This window comes from Leptodactylus fuscus, chromosome 10, assembly GCF_031893055.1.
Source record: "Leptodactylus fuscus isolate aLepFus1 chromosome 10, aLepFus1.hap2, whole genome shotgun sequence".
NCBI lineage: Eukaryota > Metazoa > Chordata > Amphibia > Anura > Leptodactylidae > Leptodactylus > Leptodactylus fuscus.
This window is the reverse complement of record NC_134274.1, coordinates 65672480-65690923: the sequence shown is the minus strand read 5'-3', so window position 1 is coordinate 65690923 and position 18444 is coordinate 65672480. Positions and strand designations below refer to the sequence as shown.

Genomic DNA, 18444 nt, shown 5'->3' with positions numbered 1-18444 from the left:
AATCGCAGCGTGTCCGTGCTGTTTTTTTTTTTTTTTTTTTACACTTTGCTTGTACTGTACAACGCTGTGATCGCGGCATTTCCAGCCCATGGGGCCCCGGCATAAAGCTAATGGCATTAAATGGAAAATCTCAGCTGTACTGCCACAATAAATCTAATTACTCTTTACTGAAATTAAAAAAGCAGACACTTGGATTTTAAAAAAGCACAGTGTGAACACAGCCATAGTGTATCTCCCCAAAATTGTCACATAAATGATTCTGAATTTGTAGACAAATTTTCAGAAATGTAACAATGTTTTGGCCATTATAAAGAAGCCAAAATACCACCCTGGAGCCAGTGCAATACAAAATATGAGACAGCTCAGCTACTATAAACAATGCTATTTTTTTTCTACATTTTCTGACTCCCTGGGTAATTGTTAGCTTGAAATCCTTGGTATGTTAGCTTGGCATTTTTTCAAGCATCCCTGGCAAAAACACTGAAGGATCCTGCCAGTGTTATTTATTTGTGAAGTTGAAAATTTAACTTAAGGAGCTCGCCCTACTGAGCAAGTTAAAAAAAAAAAAAAAATCCCCTACAAATCCCAATTTTATGGTATTTCTATTTCAATTTTTAATTTAAGATCTAAAAAAAAAAAAAAAAAGAAGTTAACAGAAAACCTTTTTGCTGTTGGGACAATTTCCACACCTTTGACAAAACATGACATGTTATTCAATAGCTATTTATGAAATACTATAACATTGTGTTTTTAATGGTTGTGTTCATTTCATGACTTTTTTTTTTTTTTGCTTCCCTGACCCACGCTGCAGCTCTGACTTCATCAAAAATGCCAGCTCCAACACAACAAAAAAGTACAACATGATGCTGGCGTTTTTGAACCTTTGTTTAAGGTAACCCCCTACCCACAAAGTAATAACCTCATTGTGCAAGTAGCTTAAAGGGGTTGTCCCGTCACAAGGATCCTATCTATACTGCTTGTTAATGTGAATGTAAGACTTTTCCTAAATTCATTGCTTCAGCAAAACTGCTTTGTTTGTCCATTATCTTACTTTATTCATTTTTTTGTTGACACATCCCTTGACTTATCTGGTCAAAAGTCAAGTGATGTATCTGCTGCTCTCAGGGGGGAGGGAGGAGGGGCTAAGTGCACAGGAGCGAGCCTGGAGGGGGGGGGGGGTAGTTTACATTTTGGGGGAAGGGGTCGCCAATACAGACCCGGCATCCGCTGTAATAGAGAGGCGGATGCCGGGGAGGGTTAGACGCCAGCACAGATGCCTTCAACATCGCTATGCTTCTGCCCTGCATGAACCCAGCAGCTGCAGGAGCGATGCTGCTATTCCGGAAGGGGGGGGGGGCGGAGGAGCGGAATAGCAGCATCGCTCCTGCTGCTGCTGGCTTCATGCAGGGCAGGAGCGTAGCAATGTTGCAGGCGCCTGTGCTGGCGTCTAACCCTCCCCGGCATCCGCCTTTCTATTACAGCGGATGCTGGGTCTGTATTAGCATTGTGAAGGCCGGAGAACTGACTGGTCTCACCATCTATGAGCGCGCACGCAGGGCCAGCGGCATAGATGCAATGTCATCTTGCCGCTGGCTTTGCATATGTAACCCCGCCCACCAATGACACAACAAACCAGGAAGAAAGAAGATTTTACAGCAGCGAAGACTGGTGAGTATGCGACGTGGGAATACCCCTTTAAGGATGGTGGGGGTGGCCAAGGCCAGATATTAGCTGTTTGCCAATTAAGAACAATGAATACACCCCGTGCATTTTTGGTGCCTTTAAAAAAAAAAAAAAACAACAAAAAAAACCCCCTGTACTTTCAACTCACTAGGGTCACTAGAGAAAGTACACGCAGAGCGATGACAGTAACAGGTTGCAATGTGTCTTTCTGATATCACTTGCAGCTTCTACCACTTTTGCAGTAACTGAAAACCAGAAATTATCCCTAGGATGGACCATTAATTCCAGATTGGTGGAGGCCCAACTCTCTGCACTCCTGCTGATCATTTTCTCTGTTTACATGGGTCGATCTACGTAAAAGTACTCTTACTAGTGGTGCTCAATAATAGTACAGTATAAAGTGTACTTACCCATCCCATACTGATGGAGCAGCAAGCTGAGCATGCACCCTGCCTCCTCACACATTCTCCATGGTAGAAAATAAATGGAGTGGTGAAGCGCATTCCTGCATGGCCACAAATTTGGTGGGGGTTTGATCAGTCGAAAAGCACCAATCATGAATTTATCCCCAACCCTTCTGATAGGGGAAAATTCTAAAAATTGATACAACCCCTTAAAAATCTATGTTAATGCAGAAGCTTCAGATCAATAAATCTTAAGCACCATTATAAAAATATAGGATAAGGTATAAAATGTATGTGCTGAACATAAGAAGATGATATGGATATCACTAAGCCACGCACAAGGTCATTGCACAGTGGGTTCTAACTTTTAGACCCATGGTGGTCAGTTGATCACTAGTAAGTCCAAAATGAAAACATAGGTTCTCTTCTTTAAGACAGGGATGTTACACCGTGAGACCTTTGGGGATACTGGACAAAGGACACATTCATTAATGTTGGTAGGTGCTTTATTAAAAGAAAAAAACATGCACAAACCTTTTCCGGGCTTTCTTTAAGATAGCAGAGTAAAACGAATGGCAAATACAAAAAAGTTAATAACAAAAAAAAAAAAAAAGCCAAAAAAACTTTGCACCTAGTAAGTGAAAAATCAAGACTTTAATGAGATAGATAATTTGCTTCCCTAAAGCTCACATATTCCACCAGACTATGGTGCAATGTATTTATTTTTTTATTGTATTCAATACATACAGAATACAAAATAGTATGGCATCCGAGAGCCAATCAGAGAGCTCCAGCAGCCAGCTTATATCTTCAAGTAGTCAGAAAGAGGGGGCACTTTTCTAAAAAGGAAACAACTTCAAATTTTTACAACAGTTTTTTGGCGCTCATGGTGCCCAGGGGTTACCTATATAGGCAAAATGATACTCACTTTTTCTTTCTATATATACTTATATATATATATATATATATATATATATTTATATAATCATATTCAGACATGGACTTCATTTTTCTCTCGACTTCCAAGTGTCTGAATTTTAATTTGTAACTCACACCCATTCGGGACACAAACATCTGACAACAATTAAATCAGACACACACCTCCATATCCAAACGAGTAAAATACCCAAACAAGTAAATCAAATCTATTTTTTCATCAGATTTAAAAAGTGAACAGGAAGAATAGGTTTAAGTGCAAGGTGTAAATGGATGACAAGGTCGGTGAAAATTTCAAAGTGCTGGAAAAGGTGGTGCCAAAAAGCAAGGCAATAATTGTGCCAAAAGAGACAATGAACTATGGCGCAGCAATGGAACTTGATTAGATTCAACTGAATGAATACTGTGCAATGTACAGATCTCCCCTTTATAAGGGTCTGATGCGTCCCAAAGGATGAGGTGAAACATAAAGGGCATTTATGGGTAAGTGCAAGCAAGCAGACAGGATAGTGAATGGGAAAGGACCAAAAGAACCATTTTAGGCAAACTACCCTCTTTGAATCACTCTAAAGTGCAAAATTTCACTCGTATAAGGGACAAAAATTAACAAGTGAAAAAAAGTATGGACAATGGGTCACAGAGTACAAAGAGACCGCAAGCAGCGCTCTAAGTAACACTAGCAGCTTTGCTTGGGGGAACAGGGCTCCATTTTGAGACAGAACAGCTCCTTTTTTTATTCTTTAAACATATTATATACAGTGAGAGTGCACAGCACAGCACCTGAGGAGGAATATAGGAAGGGACAGGGATGGGGACGGAAGAAGAGACAAAATAAAAACAAATAAAACTGTAATACAGGGTTGGAAACAAGCAAAGAAAAGATGGAAGTATGCCAAACCAGAAGACTGGTAAGAAAACCAGACAACTTGTAAGATAACTGATTGAAAACACCAGGGGCAAAACTTTGGGCCCGATATTAGTGTATGCAAATATTACAAGAACATATAGAAAGCATTGAAGGGATGAGACAGCCAGCCAGCTGGGGGGGGGGGGGGGGGAGGAAAGAGGGCTAGGAAACAGTCTAGGTGCTGTGAAGGGAGAGTATAATCCTGCTCTAGGGTCCTGCGGAGTCCGAATCCTCAATAAGAACCTCTGTTGTAGCACCCAGTCCTTCTGCTGGCGGGGCAGAACAAGCAACTAAAACCTTGGAGCCATGACTAGATTGAAAGGTTTGCGGGGGTGCAAGCTCATCTTGCACAACTGAGGCTGTGGTAGCAGGGGTCTCCGTCACCAGCAGTTCGTTGTTGGTGGTGATGAGAGAGCCAGAGTTGGCCGCCAGGGCTTCAGCTATAAGAATCTCAGGGTGGCTCTTGGCTTTGTGGGCCACAACACTGTCCTTCTTCTCAAACTTCTTCCCGCAGATTCCACAGGAGAACTGGTAGAAAGAGTCAGCATCATGTTTCTTCATGTGCCAGTTCAGGGAGGCTTTCTGTCTGCAGGTGAAGCCACAGAACTCACATCTACAGACGGGGACAGGTGAGAAAACAGTAAGCAAACACAGTTCTAGTGCAATGGTGAGGGACATATTCAGAGGTCAAACACTCACTGTAAGGGTTTTTCTCCTGTGTGGATCATGCGATGTACAGCCAGGTTGTGGGAGCTCTTGAATGCTCGAGCGCAGTATTCACAGATATAATCCCGCTGGTCTAAAAATAGAAGTAGCATCAGACAGAAATACAGGATTACCAGAATCACCCCCTTGCACAAAAATCAAGTCAGGTTTACCTGTATGATGCTTCGCATGTCGCATCAGTTGCTTCTGAAGGCGAAAAAGTCTCCCACATGACGGGTGCGGACATACATATTTTTTCTTTAAAAGGTGCTGATATTTAATGTGATGCTGTAAAATAAAGGGAAACCACAACAAAGACAAAGCAGTAATACACCTGTTATAAAATACAGCAGAAAATGGCATTCGTACTTCCCAGAGATTCTCCCTTACTTGCAAGTATCTGGGGTGCGCCAATACCGTGCCACATCCCTCCATCTCACAACGCACATACTGGAGAGGAGGCTTCTTCCTGAAAAGCAAAAAAAATTACACATCAGAAACTATTTGTTGGCCATTAATAATAATAATCCTAAACCTCTGTAATATATTTTTTTCCAGGAGTAAAACAAGCTTGGCTGTTGACCAAGGGCAAGGAATGGGATAACACAATAATATTACTATACTCACCTCTTCAATCCCTTGCCATTCCAGCCCCAGCAGTAAAGCCATCATTCGATGTATAGCCAGGTTGTGGGAGCTCTTGAGCACATTATACACAAGTTACATAGGTTTGCTGGTCTGCAGTGATGGTGCACTATACATTCCAGCCCAACAGAGAACTTCCATCTGGAGTTCTGCAAATACCTGCTCCATGTCCATCGCAACACCTCCAACATGGCCTGCAGGGCAGAGCTAGGCAGACTCCCCCTATGGCTCACCATACAGAAGAGGGCGCTAGCTTTCCAGGCACACATCCAGGGGAGCAAGCCCGACTCCTACCACCACCAAGCATGGCTAAGCCACCTGAGCAAACCAGACACTCACCAACCAAACAACAGCCAACCACCAAACCAAAAACACCAACAGATGATAACCAAGGCCGAAATAAAGGCGACCACAGAGGCAAACAGAGAGCGGTACATTGAAGAATGGAGAAACGAAATAAATAACTCCAAGAAACTCACCGTGTACCAATCCCTACAAAGGGACTACACCATGGCCACCTACCTGGAGAGAATACGCCACCCCAAACACAGACAGACCCTGAGCCAGTACAGACTGAGCGCCCACAACCTAGAGATAGAGACGGGGCGATACAGGCAGACGTACAAGCCACGGGAGAACAGACTGTGCCAGGACTGTGACCAGGGGGCCCTAGAAGACGAGACCCACTTCCTGCTACACTGCACCAAATACTCAGCTGTGAGGGCCGTCTACTACCAAAGACTCTCTGCCCACATCCCAGACTTCATATCTGCAGACGAGAAGAGGAAACTCTACATCCTACTGGGAGAAGAAGAGGCCACTGTGGAGATCGCTGCCCAATACGTGTCCAGCTGTCACCAAATAAGAGGAAGATGAGACTCCACGGACTGTTATATTTATCCCAATACACCCCCCCCCCCATATAGCGGTCACCAACTAAGAGGAAGATGAGACTCCATGGACTGTTATTCATGGACTGATTCAGTCCGGCCCGCACAGCTTTGACTAGGGAGGCGTGTCTTAGTGCCGGCAGAAGATGGAGACATGTAAGTGTGTCATAAGGTATTGAGAGATGTAAGGTGAGATGCAGGGGGGAGAGTGTGTGTGTGTCTATATGTGTCTGTCTGTCTATATGTGTGTGTCTGTATGTATATGTCTGTATGTGTGTGTGTGTCTATATGTGTGTGTCTATATGTGTCTGTATATATGTGTGTCTGTATGTGTGTCTATATGTGTCTGTCTGTATGTGTGTGTGTGTCTATATGTGTGTGTGTCTATATGTGTCTGTCTGTCTGTGTGTGTGTCTATCTGTCTGTGTGTCTGTCTCAGTAACCTAGGGGCAGAGATGGAAGGGGAATGTTATACTAGGGCAGAGATGGCAGATGGAGGGGGGGGGGACATGAAACTGGGGAGAGATGGAGGGGGACATGAAATGGGGAAAATAAAGGGGGATATGAAACTGAGGGAGAAATGGAGGGGGGGGGACATGAAACTGGGGGTAGATGAAGAGGGCACTTAGACTGGAGGGGGCATTAAACCGTGGAGGAAGCTGTAGGGGGACCTGTTTGCCTCTAGTTGCCCCCAGTTTAATGTCACCGTCCAGCTACCCCTACAGTTTAATGTCTGCTTCCCAATTTTAATGTCCCCCTCTAGTTGCCCCCAGTTTCATGTCCCGCTCCAGCTGTCAATTTATTGCCCCCCTCCAACTACCCCCACTGTTTAATGTCCCCCTCCAGCTGCTCCAGTTTCATGTCCCCTCTAGTTTCCACCAGTTTACACTGAGGCACCAGGAGAGGGACTTAATACTGTGGGGCAGTTGGAAGGGAACATTATAATGTGGGGACATATAATGTACGGGTGACTGTGGGAGGACTATACTTTGTGGGGGCACATGGAAAGATGATTGGGAATGGGCAGAGTCAACGTAGAAGTGGGTGGAGCTAAATTTGCCGTGGCACGGCCCTCTAGCATAGTTCCAATTTCTTATGCGGCCCCATGGGAAAATTAATTGCTCACCCCTGGTCTAGACTCTGAAGTGAGAAAAGAGAATAAATGAGGTGAAGGGGCAGCAGCAGGAAGAAGTAAGAGTTTGGACAAGAGATTTTAAAGAATCAAAAGTGACCCTCCAAAGAATGGACTTGTGAGACTGGTGAGATGGTAGAGTCATCAACTGTCATTGATAGGTCAAGTATGAAGGTTGAATGAGATTGAGGGGGGGGGGGGGGAACAAATTCTGTTTTAAGCATGTTAAGCTGATAGACACTTTAGATTTTTGAACAGAGAGATAATGTCTGGCACAGGAGGTAAATCTGCGTCTTGTTGGCATAGGAACCAAGGGACTTAATGAGTTGTCCTGGTCCCAATTTATAGATGGAGAAGAGTGGTGGTCCTAGGAGAGCCTTGTTCAACACAGAGAGAGGGTGAGGTGAAGAGATGGTGTGAAAGTAATAGACATTAGAAGAGTGACTGGACACACCCAAGCCACACTGATAGGGAACTTACATTGTGAGCGCTACTTGGGACAATGATTAATGAGAATATTTGTAAGGTGCCATATAAGCGAGCAAAAGAAAAGAAATTGGTGAAGTATGCAGAGATCCAGGAGAGGGCCAAGTCTGTGATGCCAAGGGAACAGAAAGTTTATGACAGGAAGGAGTGGTGAAGTGTGAGCTGGAAAGTAGGGAGGAAAGTTCTTTTTGTTAGTAATAGTAGCGAAAGTGGTTAAGCGGGAAAGGCACAGAGCTGGAGTGTGTGTGTGTGTGTGTGTATATATATATATATATATGCGCATATATATATATTGGGGCTACAGAGAATGTAGGTTGAAGCAGTCTCTAATGCAGTCTACCTTATTTATGAAATGTGAAGAAAAGTCCTCAGCTGATGTGAGAGGAGTGGGAGGGGGCATCAGAGAATAGAATGGGGAGTTACATGTATTAAATAGTTATTTGGGGTTGTGGGATATGGAAGACATAGAAGTAATGAAGTAGTCCTGTTTTGCAGCAGTGAAAGATTAAGAAAAAAATGTTCAGGGGCACAGCAGCGGTCATATGATCTGTCATTTAGCATTATGTTGCTGGTGACAGGTCCACAGGTCCTCTCCAAGATTGCAGTGTATACACATAATCTATGTGAAATGTAAAGATTCCACTAAATAATTTGCACATAGTAATAGTTCTTGTTACAATCTGTTGTGATGTAAGGTACTATGGACACATACACCTTAACTAGTTGAGGATTCTCCTCTGTGACTACACAGTAGTCAAGTACATACCATAAGTAAAGGAGGGAGCTACTACTTCAAACTGCACATTCGGTTTAACTGTGGCTTCCTTTTGCCATTAGATACTGAGATTGCTTATGGTATAATACTTGCGTACGACTGTGTAATATGTTAATTAGTAAGTATCTCTTCAGATGGTACAGGTCATTGCACAGTCAATGCTTTGGGAACGTTGTTTAGGCTCGGGTGTACAATGGTTCTAACCAGAGAGAATGAACGTGGTGTGTTAGCAAAGTTGTCGGTTGCTCTATCAAGGTGTCACTCACTGGTATTTGGAATTGCCCTGGATACACATAGCGGGAAAGAACATTGTATTTAAGGGGCCTGTTCCCATACTGGGGCAAGCTTGTGTAATAGTGAGCAGAGGAGTGTCTTGCTGTACATAGGGCGGCATGCATGGCTTAGTCAGCTTGAGAAGGAAAGACACCTTAACAACTCATCACTCAGTAGCCGATTCAGAGCACTAGCCAAACCCTTTTACTGGTGAGATTGGGATTAGGAAGCAGGCGTTGAATCCCCTTTACCAGTGCAAGCACAGAGAGTCACCGAGGCGTGGAGAACCATATGTCTACAAGTGCTGATGAACTCCTGTATTTACAACTAGCAAAACAGTAAAGAACCTTGCACCGAGAGGTCCAAGGTGTGCCAATGTGGATATCTCTATTTCTCTGCTTGTGAAGAACTCTGGTAGGCGATCTGCAATGGAAGCGGAAACTGTAGCTGTTTCCAGGAGGCTGACCAGTTGAGTGGTATGTCGGGCACTGAGGACTCTGGTGCTGGGCATGACCAGGTGAGTGCTATATGCACTGATGTGTGTTGCCAACCTGCACTATGCACCGGTCACAGTGACATCATCACGAGTGTCAAGGCTTTATTTTGTTTATGGGTTCAGGGAAAGCTCCTTAAAATGTAAGAGAGTCGCACTTAGTCTTTCCTAAATTATATAAAGTAATGGATTTGCCACCTCGTACTATGGAAATAATAAGCCAATTTGTATTTATAAATAGTTTGTAATATTGTTTGATTAACTTTAGGATAGGTTATCAATAATAAATCAGAAAAGGTGACAGCTGAGTTTCCTGCAGCGCTGCTTCATAGACTGCAATGTCAGCCATACACGCTGTAGTACCAAAACCTGCCACCCATAAATAAGCAGAGTGGCTCCCAGCATGGAAACTTCACTGGTAGCTGCAATGTTCCCAAACAGAAGATCTGCAAGGTCTCAGCTGTTGGACCCTCACAGATCTAATACTGATGATCTATCTTACAAACAGGTCATCAATATTAGAAACTATATAAGGGGAAAAGAGCTATACAAAGGACCTTTCATTTCCTCAGGCACATGCGGTTTTATATACCACTAGAAAGCCGACAGTGTGCTGTATTCAGTGCACTGTCGGATTTCCCGTTATGTGCTCTGGGGCTGGAGATATCGGTGCAGTTACCGATCTCAGGCCACTGTCAGAAGGGCGTTCCTGATAGTCTAGCTGGGTTGTGAGGAATGTCCCTCCTGACAGTACTGTCCATATCCCTGTACTGTCAGAGGGGGCGTTCCTTACTGCTCAGCGATAACGCTAAACTGTGGAGAACAACCGCCACTACTAGTCTATGGACGAGTACTGTCAGGAGGGGGCGTTCCTCACAGCCCAGCTAGATTGTCAGGAAAGCCCTTCTGACAGTGGGCTGAGATCAGTAATGGCACCGATATCTCCAGCCCCGCAGCACATAACGGAAAAGCCGACAGTGCGCTGAATTCAGAGCTTTCTAGCGGTATACAAACTGCCTGTACCTGAGGACATGAAAGGTCCTCTTTAAGACTGTCTGCGATGGATCGTGGTAACACAAGCAAGCAAGCAGATGTGAGAACCAGTAACGTAGTATGGCCCCACACTTGGGATTTTTTTTTTTTCTTATGGTAGAGTTGGAAGGGACCTCAAGGGCCATCGGGTCCAACCCCCTGCAAGTGCAGGTTTTCCTAAATCATCCCAGCTATATGTTTATCCAGATTCCGCTTGAAGATTTCCATTGATGGAGCGCCCACCACCTCCCGTGGCAGCCTATTCCACTCTCTCACTACCCTCACTGTCAGAAAGTTTTTCCTAATGTCTAATCTGTATCTCTTTCCCTTTAGTTTCATCCCATTGCTTCTTGTACTTCCTTGTGCTAATGAGAATAGGGGAGATCCCTCTGCACTGTGACTACCTTTCAGATATTTGTAGACTGCTATTAAATCTCCCCTCAGCCTTCTCTTCTGCAAACTAAACAATCCCAGTTCTTTTAGCCGCTCCTCATAGGACATGGTTTGCAGACCTTCCACCATTTTGGTTGCTCTTCTCTGGACTTGCTCCAATATATCGATGTCTTTCTTGAATTGAGGCGCCCAGAACTGTACACAGTATTCCAGGTGTGGTCTGACCAGGGAAGAGTACAGCGGAATAATGACCTCTCTTGATCTAGATTCAATGCTTGTCTTAATACATCCCAGAATTTTATTAGCCTTTTTTGAAGCAGCACCGCACTGTTGGCTCATGTTGAATTTGTGATCTACTATTATGCCCAAGTCCTTTTCCCCTATGCTATCACTTAGTTCTATTCCTCCCATACTATATATGTTTTTTACATTTCTGTTACCCAGATGTAGAACTTTGCATTTGTCCCTGTTAAATACCATTTTGTTCGCCTCAGCCCATTGTTGATTTTATTGCACATATTGTATATCTAAACTTCAGTCAGGAACCAACTGAGGAAATATCCATATATTTATACATGAACCCACAGCAAGAGCTGCAAAAGAACCACAGTCACCCAGGGCGAGACTACATGGTTGTCATGGAAACAGTTATATGGCAAGCCTCATGTTGCGGTGAATGGTGGGTAAGAGCAGCTTTAACTCTGTCTGCGATGCTAAACCTGCAGTCCTTCCCTATCCAACTTGAAGGGAACAGCAATGATAAAAAAAAAAAATGTTTAGGGATCACCATTGTTACATTACTGTTATGCTCTTTATCCAGTTTTCAGAAAACACTGAGGATACAAGGGGGGCTTTAAAGGACTAGGATACTGAGGATACCACCACATGCCATCCCAACCAATCAGCTGTTTGAAGGGGGGCTCAGAGCACAGCTTCATCAGCCCCCGCACCGCTGCCTACGTGAATTTTTGTCCAGCCTGTTCGCTTGTCAGAAGCAGACATCATCAGGAATCGAAATTCCATGCATGCGTAGGTGGTTCTGCCTCTTTTGGTTTGGGCAGAGCCCAAAAAGTGTGCAAAAAGTGCAAAAGTGTGATGGCATCCAAAAAAAACCTCCCAAACAGTCTAAGTCTGTGCTCCAAAAACCAAATAACCCTTCTTCCCTTCTGAGTTTGGCTGTACCCGAATATCAGTTTATACCCACATATGACATTACGTCCGTTATCCTGGGTACACCAGTGTCATACATGTGTCATACATGTGGCATAAACTGCAGTTTGGGCACACAACAGGTTGCAGAAGGGAAGGAGCGCTATGCGGATTTTGGAGTACAGATTTGGATGTTTGGTATCTGAACGCCATGTCATGTTTGTAGAACCTGTATGGTACCAGAAAAGTGGATTCCTCAAAGAAGTGACCCCATTTTGTAAACTGCACCCCTCAAAGAATTTATCTGGGGGTGTAGTGAGTATTAGTATCCCAGACGTGACTGCACAGCGGATGGCGAAGAGTGAATATATAAGCTGTGCGGAGGACATTGCAAACACCACATTCCCTACTATGCCCCAGTAGCTCCTATGATTGGGGGAGTCACTTTGGGGGTCATTTCTGGTGTCTTTTCCCTCATAAGCTGTAAATCTGGGGTGTCCCCTGATATACGCTCGCACAGCTCATATATTCCCTTCCTGCCGCAGCCAGTTGTGTTCTAATAATTTGGCGATTTTGCTTTTTTTTTTTTGTCTTGACGTAGCCATATAAGGGCTTGTTGTTTGCGGGATGTGATGTATTTTGTAATGACACCATTTTTGGGTCTCTACATCTTATTGAATACTTTTTATTAACTCTTTCTTGCTGGATTAAAAAAAAAAAAAAAATCATATTACATTTTATCTTCTAAATTTTTCGCCATGCAATGTACAGCATAAGTAACATGTGATCTTTATTCTGAGGGTCGGTACGATTACGGCGATACCTCATTTATATTATTTTTTTATGCAATACTAATTCTGCAGAACAAAAACACATTTGGGGACGTAAATAATTGATTTTTGCATCGCCATCTTCTGAGAGGCGCAACATTTTTATTTTTCGGTTGACACTGATGGTTGAGGGCTTATTTTTTGTGGGACAACCTGTGCCTTTTACTGGTAATGTTGTGGTGTACGTATGACTTTTTCATCACTTTTTATAGTATATTTTCTATTTCTAAGATTGTAAGATGAGATGGTGAAAAATCACTACTTCCAGCAGGTTTTTTTCTGGGGGGGGAGTTTTCCGCCGTTCACCGTGTACATTAAATGTTATTTCAGTTTTGTTGTACAGGTTGAAGAAAGAATATTTCTGGCACTCAATGGGAATTTTTCATATATTTATTTTAAGCATCCAGAGTTATACAAGTAGACGTTTCGGTCAATTTAGACCTTCCTCAGTACAACGGATGCAGGAAGAGTGAACACATGGTGATTAGGAAAAGGTCCAGTGTCTACTTGTATAACTCTGGATGCTTAAAATAAATATATGAAAAATTCCCATTGAGTGCCAGAAATATTCTTTCTTAATTGAATATGGCGGTGAGATGCCTTTTCTGAGCACCTAATCAATTAAATACCGAGTGACGGATCATTACATTTTAATTGTTGTACAGATTGTTACGGACGCGACGATACCAAATATGTATTGTTTTTGTTAATTTTTAGTATGTTTTTTTAAAAAAATAAAAAAAATATAATTCATTTTCTATAGAAAAAAAGGGAATTTGGTTTTTTTTAAAACTATAAATTTTTTTCAAACACTTTTTTTTTACACTGTTTTTTTTTCACTTTTTCATGTGTCCATTTAGGACACTTGACTCAGCAATACTTTGATAGTGTGATGCTCTGTGAGACACAGCATGCACATGTCTCACAGAGCATCACAGGAAGACGCACAGCCTGACGTCAGAAGGTCCTGCCAGGATCAGCCAGGTATGTGGGGGCTCCGGGAAGCCTGGGGTCACTGGCCAGACCCCAGGCTGCATATTACAGACACCGGCACCCCCCGATCTTGCCGCGGGGGGTGCCGGGTGGGGTTAAAAAGATCACGGAACACTTTCAATGCGGTGATCATGTATGATCATTGCATTGAAAGGGTTAAAACCTCTGATTGGTAAAACTATCGACCGGAGGTAATGGAAAAGGGTGTTAGCTGACTGTAAGAGCTAACACCCAGTTCCGATGCAGCCCGCCCGCTTAGCGGGCGGGCTGTCTTTGACGTAGTATTACTTCAAGTGCGCAAACTACTTTGTGCCCATGACGTAATACTACGTCAAAGGTCGATAAGGGGTTAAAAGGGTTTTCACAACTTTGCAACTTATCTGTCATCCACAGCATAGATATTGAGTTGCATATCAGTGGGGTCTGAACCACTGCGGCCTCCATCGATCAAGACATCAAAACAAGGGTGTTTTGCTCCCTGTTCTGAATGGAGCGGTGATCAGCCAGGCAATCTAGCTCCATTTATTTCAATGGGATCACCGGAAATAGCCAAAGTACAGGGTTCCAGTGGTCCACTGAGTAAAAGAAGCTGGGATGCAAAACAGTCTTGTGATTGGGGGGGCCCCAGTTATTCAGACCTCCACCGATCTGATACTTATCCCCAATCCTGTGGATGGTGGATAACTTGCGAAGATTAGAGAAACCCTTTAAGAAAAAAAAATTCTGACATACTCATGTGCTAAAAATCTATTTTATTCATTTTAAAATGGAGCTTGCAGAAATCCATGTACTTACAAAAAATAAACTCTATTCAGCTGTATTGATATGATTTTCAGTTGCAAAAATTCTGTAGGAGTATGGGAGAAAACCTGAGCACCCAGATGAAGTTCAAGCAAACAGTGGGAGAACTTACAAACTCCATGCAGATGTTGAGCTTGGTCAGATTCAAATCCAGAATGATAGTGCTAACCACTGAGCCACCCTGATGTTCCCTTAGCTGAGCATGGCTTGTCATTATTATAGTCTTAATTTTATTACAGTCCATCCCTTTTACCCATCTGTTTAACATAACACGTTGCTCTAAACAGTACATATATATGTACCAACTAAATGTTGATGACACAGAATCTACCATTCAAAATAGGTGGTGGTCACCTCCTCCTCCCAGCAGAGGTCACACGGCATGTCTACAATAGTTACCTATAGAAATCAATGGGGGATTCATAACTTAATCACCAGTGTAAGGTGTGCCTCACATATAACAAAACATATTCCAGTGAGGTGCGCTTGGAGGGAAATCTGAGCAAGCTCATAGCTAGCGTAGATTTTCAGAATCATTCATACCCGATTTCTGCCTTGAGTGACCCCTTGCCATGCCAACTTTTTGGGAGAGTGGCGAGGATGGCACAAAAAAACTGAAAAATGAACACCAGTACACAGGAGCACAAGGCCTCATAAATCTGCCATAATGAGTACTTTCCAGATATAGTGGTTGTTGCATAGCATATCTCTAAACTGCTTTAACAGAGAGGAATAGAAGCTATGACCTCCCCCAAAATCACGTACACAAATTCTGCAATCTGAAACTAAAAACATTTTATATATATATATATATATATATATATATATAAAAGATATCTCAGTATCTGACCCTATTTAGTAAAAAATAAAATAAAATAAACCTCCAAGTGATACCTTTCCTCTAAGTGAGCACATTCCATAGTATTTATAGTAGCAAATGGGTAACACCTCCTTGTTGTTGACAGATGGGCTCTTACATTATTATTAACATACATGCTCAGAACATTGTGGGCACCACCTAGATGTAATCTGAGACCCCATTAATGCAAACGCCTACTCACCGCCTCTTTGGTAGTCTTGGACTTTTATCATCTTTGCGCCGACGGCCTCTCCTTTACAAGAAAAAGAAATAAAATGCTTTACCCAAAACATGGTATTGAGCCCAAAAGTACAAAGTACAGCCCAAATGAAATACTGCCCTGTAATCTGAATTCCAAAAATGAGGAAAAAGGAATTAGTAGTGAAGGAGAAGAAAAGCTAATACAATTATTTTCTGAATGTTCTAGATAACGTCACCAATAGCTCAGAAACTGTGTGTGTGTGTGTGTGTGTGGGGGGGGGGGGGGGCGGCTAGAGAAATTAAAAAAAATAATTAAAAAAAAAAATCACAACTGTACCAGAATCTGTGGAGCAGCACCTATTGAGGAATGCAAAGAGCTGGAACTGGTGGAGGTGATGAAAGTTTCTCTTTAATCCACCAACAAAATGGTTTAAAAGTTTGTCTGCCATTTTCTGATGATACATTTGCTCTAAAAGGATTCTGCATAGAATTACATTCTAAGTAGTGAATAGTCTAAAGCGACTGTCTACAGGGAATAATTACCTGCCATTTTCCACAAAACTTACTGCGTGGCTGTTTTTTAGCTAAGATCCATTAGAACAGAGCTGCGATCTGTAACTACAGCTTAGCTAGAGGGCCTACAGGGAGTCGGAGGTAATCTCACATCTCCTGTCTTATCAATGTGTAATGATGCTGCTCTCTCTCTCTCCTCCAGCATGTCTGCCATCCCAAATGCCAGAAAGTCATTGTATAAAAAAAAAAAAAAAAAGCTGATTTTAATTTTGGATTTTGGTAAAGGCAGAATGATTATAAAATAGACATCAGAGGCAGCCGTCTCACCATACCAGGGATCTGTTGGCATTCTTGGTGGAGAAAAAGAAAACAGAGAAGCAAGACTGAGCATCCTGTGGCATCGAAAGAGACAGCAGGGGGCGCTGTACTGACATTATTCCTGGAGACACTTTCTTATTTAGAACTAGCTGGTACCCGCGACTTCGTCTGCGGTGATTGTAGAAGTGGGTATATACAGGCGGGGGTAAGGTTTTCGTACTGTGTATATGGTATGGGATATGAAATGTAAGTTTGTATCTTGTTTTTGCTGTAATTCAGAGAATACGTGAGACTTTTGTGTTGAAGTTACTTTGTATTTGAGCTGCTATACGGTGCTGTGAGAAACTTTACATTTTGTTTTTGACTCCCCTCCTTCTAAACCCCATAACTTTTTGTTTTCTCCGCTCACAGAGCCATATGAGGTCTTAATTTTTCCTGGGACAAATTTTTCTTCATGATGCCACCATTATTTATTCTATATAATGTACTGGGAAGCAGGGAAAAAATTCAGAATGGGTGGATTTCAAGAAAAAATGCATTTCTGCGACTTTCTTACGGGCTTTGGTTTTACAGCGTTCACTGTGCAACCAAAATGACATGTCCCCGGTATTCTGTGTTTCGTTACGATTCCGGGGATACCAAATTTATATGGTTTTATTTACATTTTGACCCCTTAAAAAAAATCCAAAACTGTGTTAAAAAATTATTTTTTGAAAAGTCGCCATATTCCGACAGCCGTAACTTTTTTATACATGCGTGTACGGGGATGTATAGGGTGTCTTTTTTTGCGGGAACGGGTGTACTTTGTAGTTCTACCATTTTCGGGAAATGTTATTGCTTTGATCACTTTGTATTCAAATTTTTAGCAGAATCAAAACAGTGAAAAAATGGCGGTTTGGCACTTTTGACCATTTTTCCCGCTACGGCGTTTACTGAACAGGAAAAATATTTGTATAACTTTGTAGAGCGGGCGATTTAGGATGCGGGGATACCTAACATGTATGTGTTTCACAGTGTTTAACTACTTTTATATGTGTTCTAGGGAAAGGGGGGTGATTTGAATTTTTAATCCTTTTTATTTATTTATTTTTATATTTTTTTTTACTTTTTTTAAACTTTTTTTCACATTTATTAGACCGCCTAGGGGTATTGACATGGGTGGGCGGTGTCGCGGATTGTCAGAGCGGTGGGGGTCGGCAAACATGGCTGCTCCGGAGCGTTAAAGAGAGCCTCCTGGAGAATCGGTAAGGTGAGGGGCAAAGTGGTAAAGTATATGTATATGTGATTGTGTGGGGTTAGGGGCGAGGCTGTAGAGGGCAATATGAATTTTGTGGCTTGCTATGGTCCAAAGTGTGTGAGATTGCAGAGATGGTGGTGTGAGTTTGGGTTTTGTGGGGGTCCTGGCACAAACGTATGTGCGCTATTGTGACGAAAAGTAGCCTATTGTTTAATCGAGTGTAATGACTATGTTTGTGGAAAATTTCAGCCAAATCGGTGGAGCGGTTTTTCCGTGATTGAGGAACAAACATCCGAACATGCAAACATCCAAACACACAAACCCACAAACTCACAAACTTTCACATTTATAATATTAATAGGATTTGGAGGGCTGGATTTAACAAAATAATAAACATATATAATATTCTTCTCCGAACAAACTCTGTAAGCCCTACCTGTGATGGACATTTTCTGTTTTGTTTTTTTGTGAAACATGACAATACCAATTATGAAATGGCAATACCAATAACATGTTGTTGGTTTATTTATTTTAGATGTAAAATATACTTTTATTGATTTGTTGTTCCCCCAGAATTGTTTGATCACTTATAGAAAGCACCCCAATATCCTGTGCCAAGATTACAGTGCAGATGAGCTTCTCCGGCAGGCTTTGATAGAAACGCACTAACTTAGCACTGTAGTGTATTGTACAAGCAGTGCGATTCTATCAAACCCTGCTGGAGAAGCTCATCTGCACTGTAATCTTGGCAAAGGATATTGGGGTGCCATCTGAGGTTGCCACCTGCCT

The 18444-nt window shown here is 42.5% G+C and overlaps 1 protein-coding gene across 1 annotated transcript in view; it reads right to left on the bottom strand.

Annotated features, from left to right (window-relative positions):
* Positions 1–2575: 2575 nt before the first annotated feature.
* Positions 2576–18444, bottom strand: part of ZFP91 (ZFP91 zinc finger protein, atypical E3 ubiquitin ligase) — a 29723-nt gene continuing 13854 nt past the window's right edge. Inside the window, exons 8-12 of the mRNA XM_075258584.1 lie at positions 15589–15639; positions 5026–5104; positions 4809–4923; positions 4630–4729; positions 2576–4543 (exon numbers count right to left, since the gene is read on the bottom strand). Coding sequence (XP_075114685.1) covers positions 4138–4543; positions 4630–4729; positions 4809–4923; positions 5026–5104; positions 15589–15639 — 751 coding nt within the window. The 3' untranslated portion in view covers positions 2576–4137. The remainder of the gene's footprint in view (positions 4544–4629; positions 4730–4808; positions 4924–5025; positions 5105–15588; positions 15640–18444) is intronic.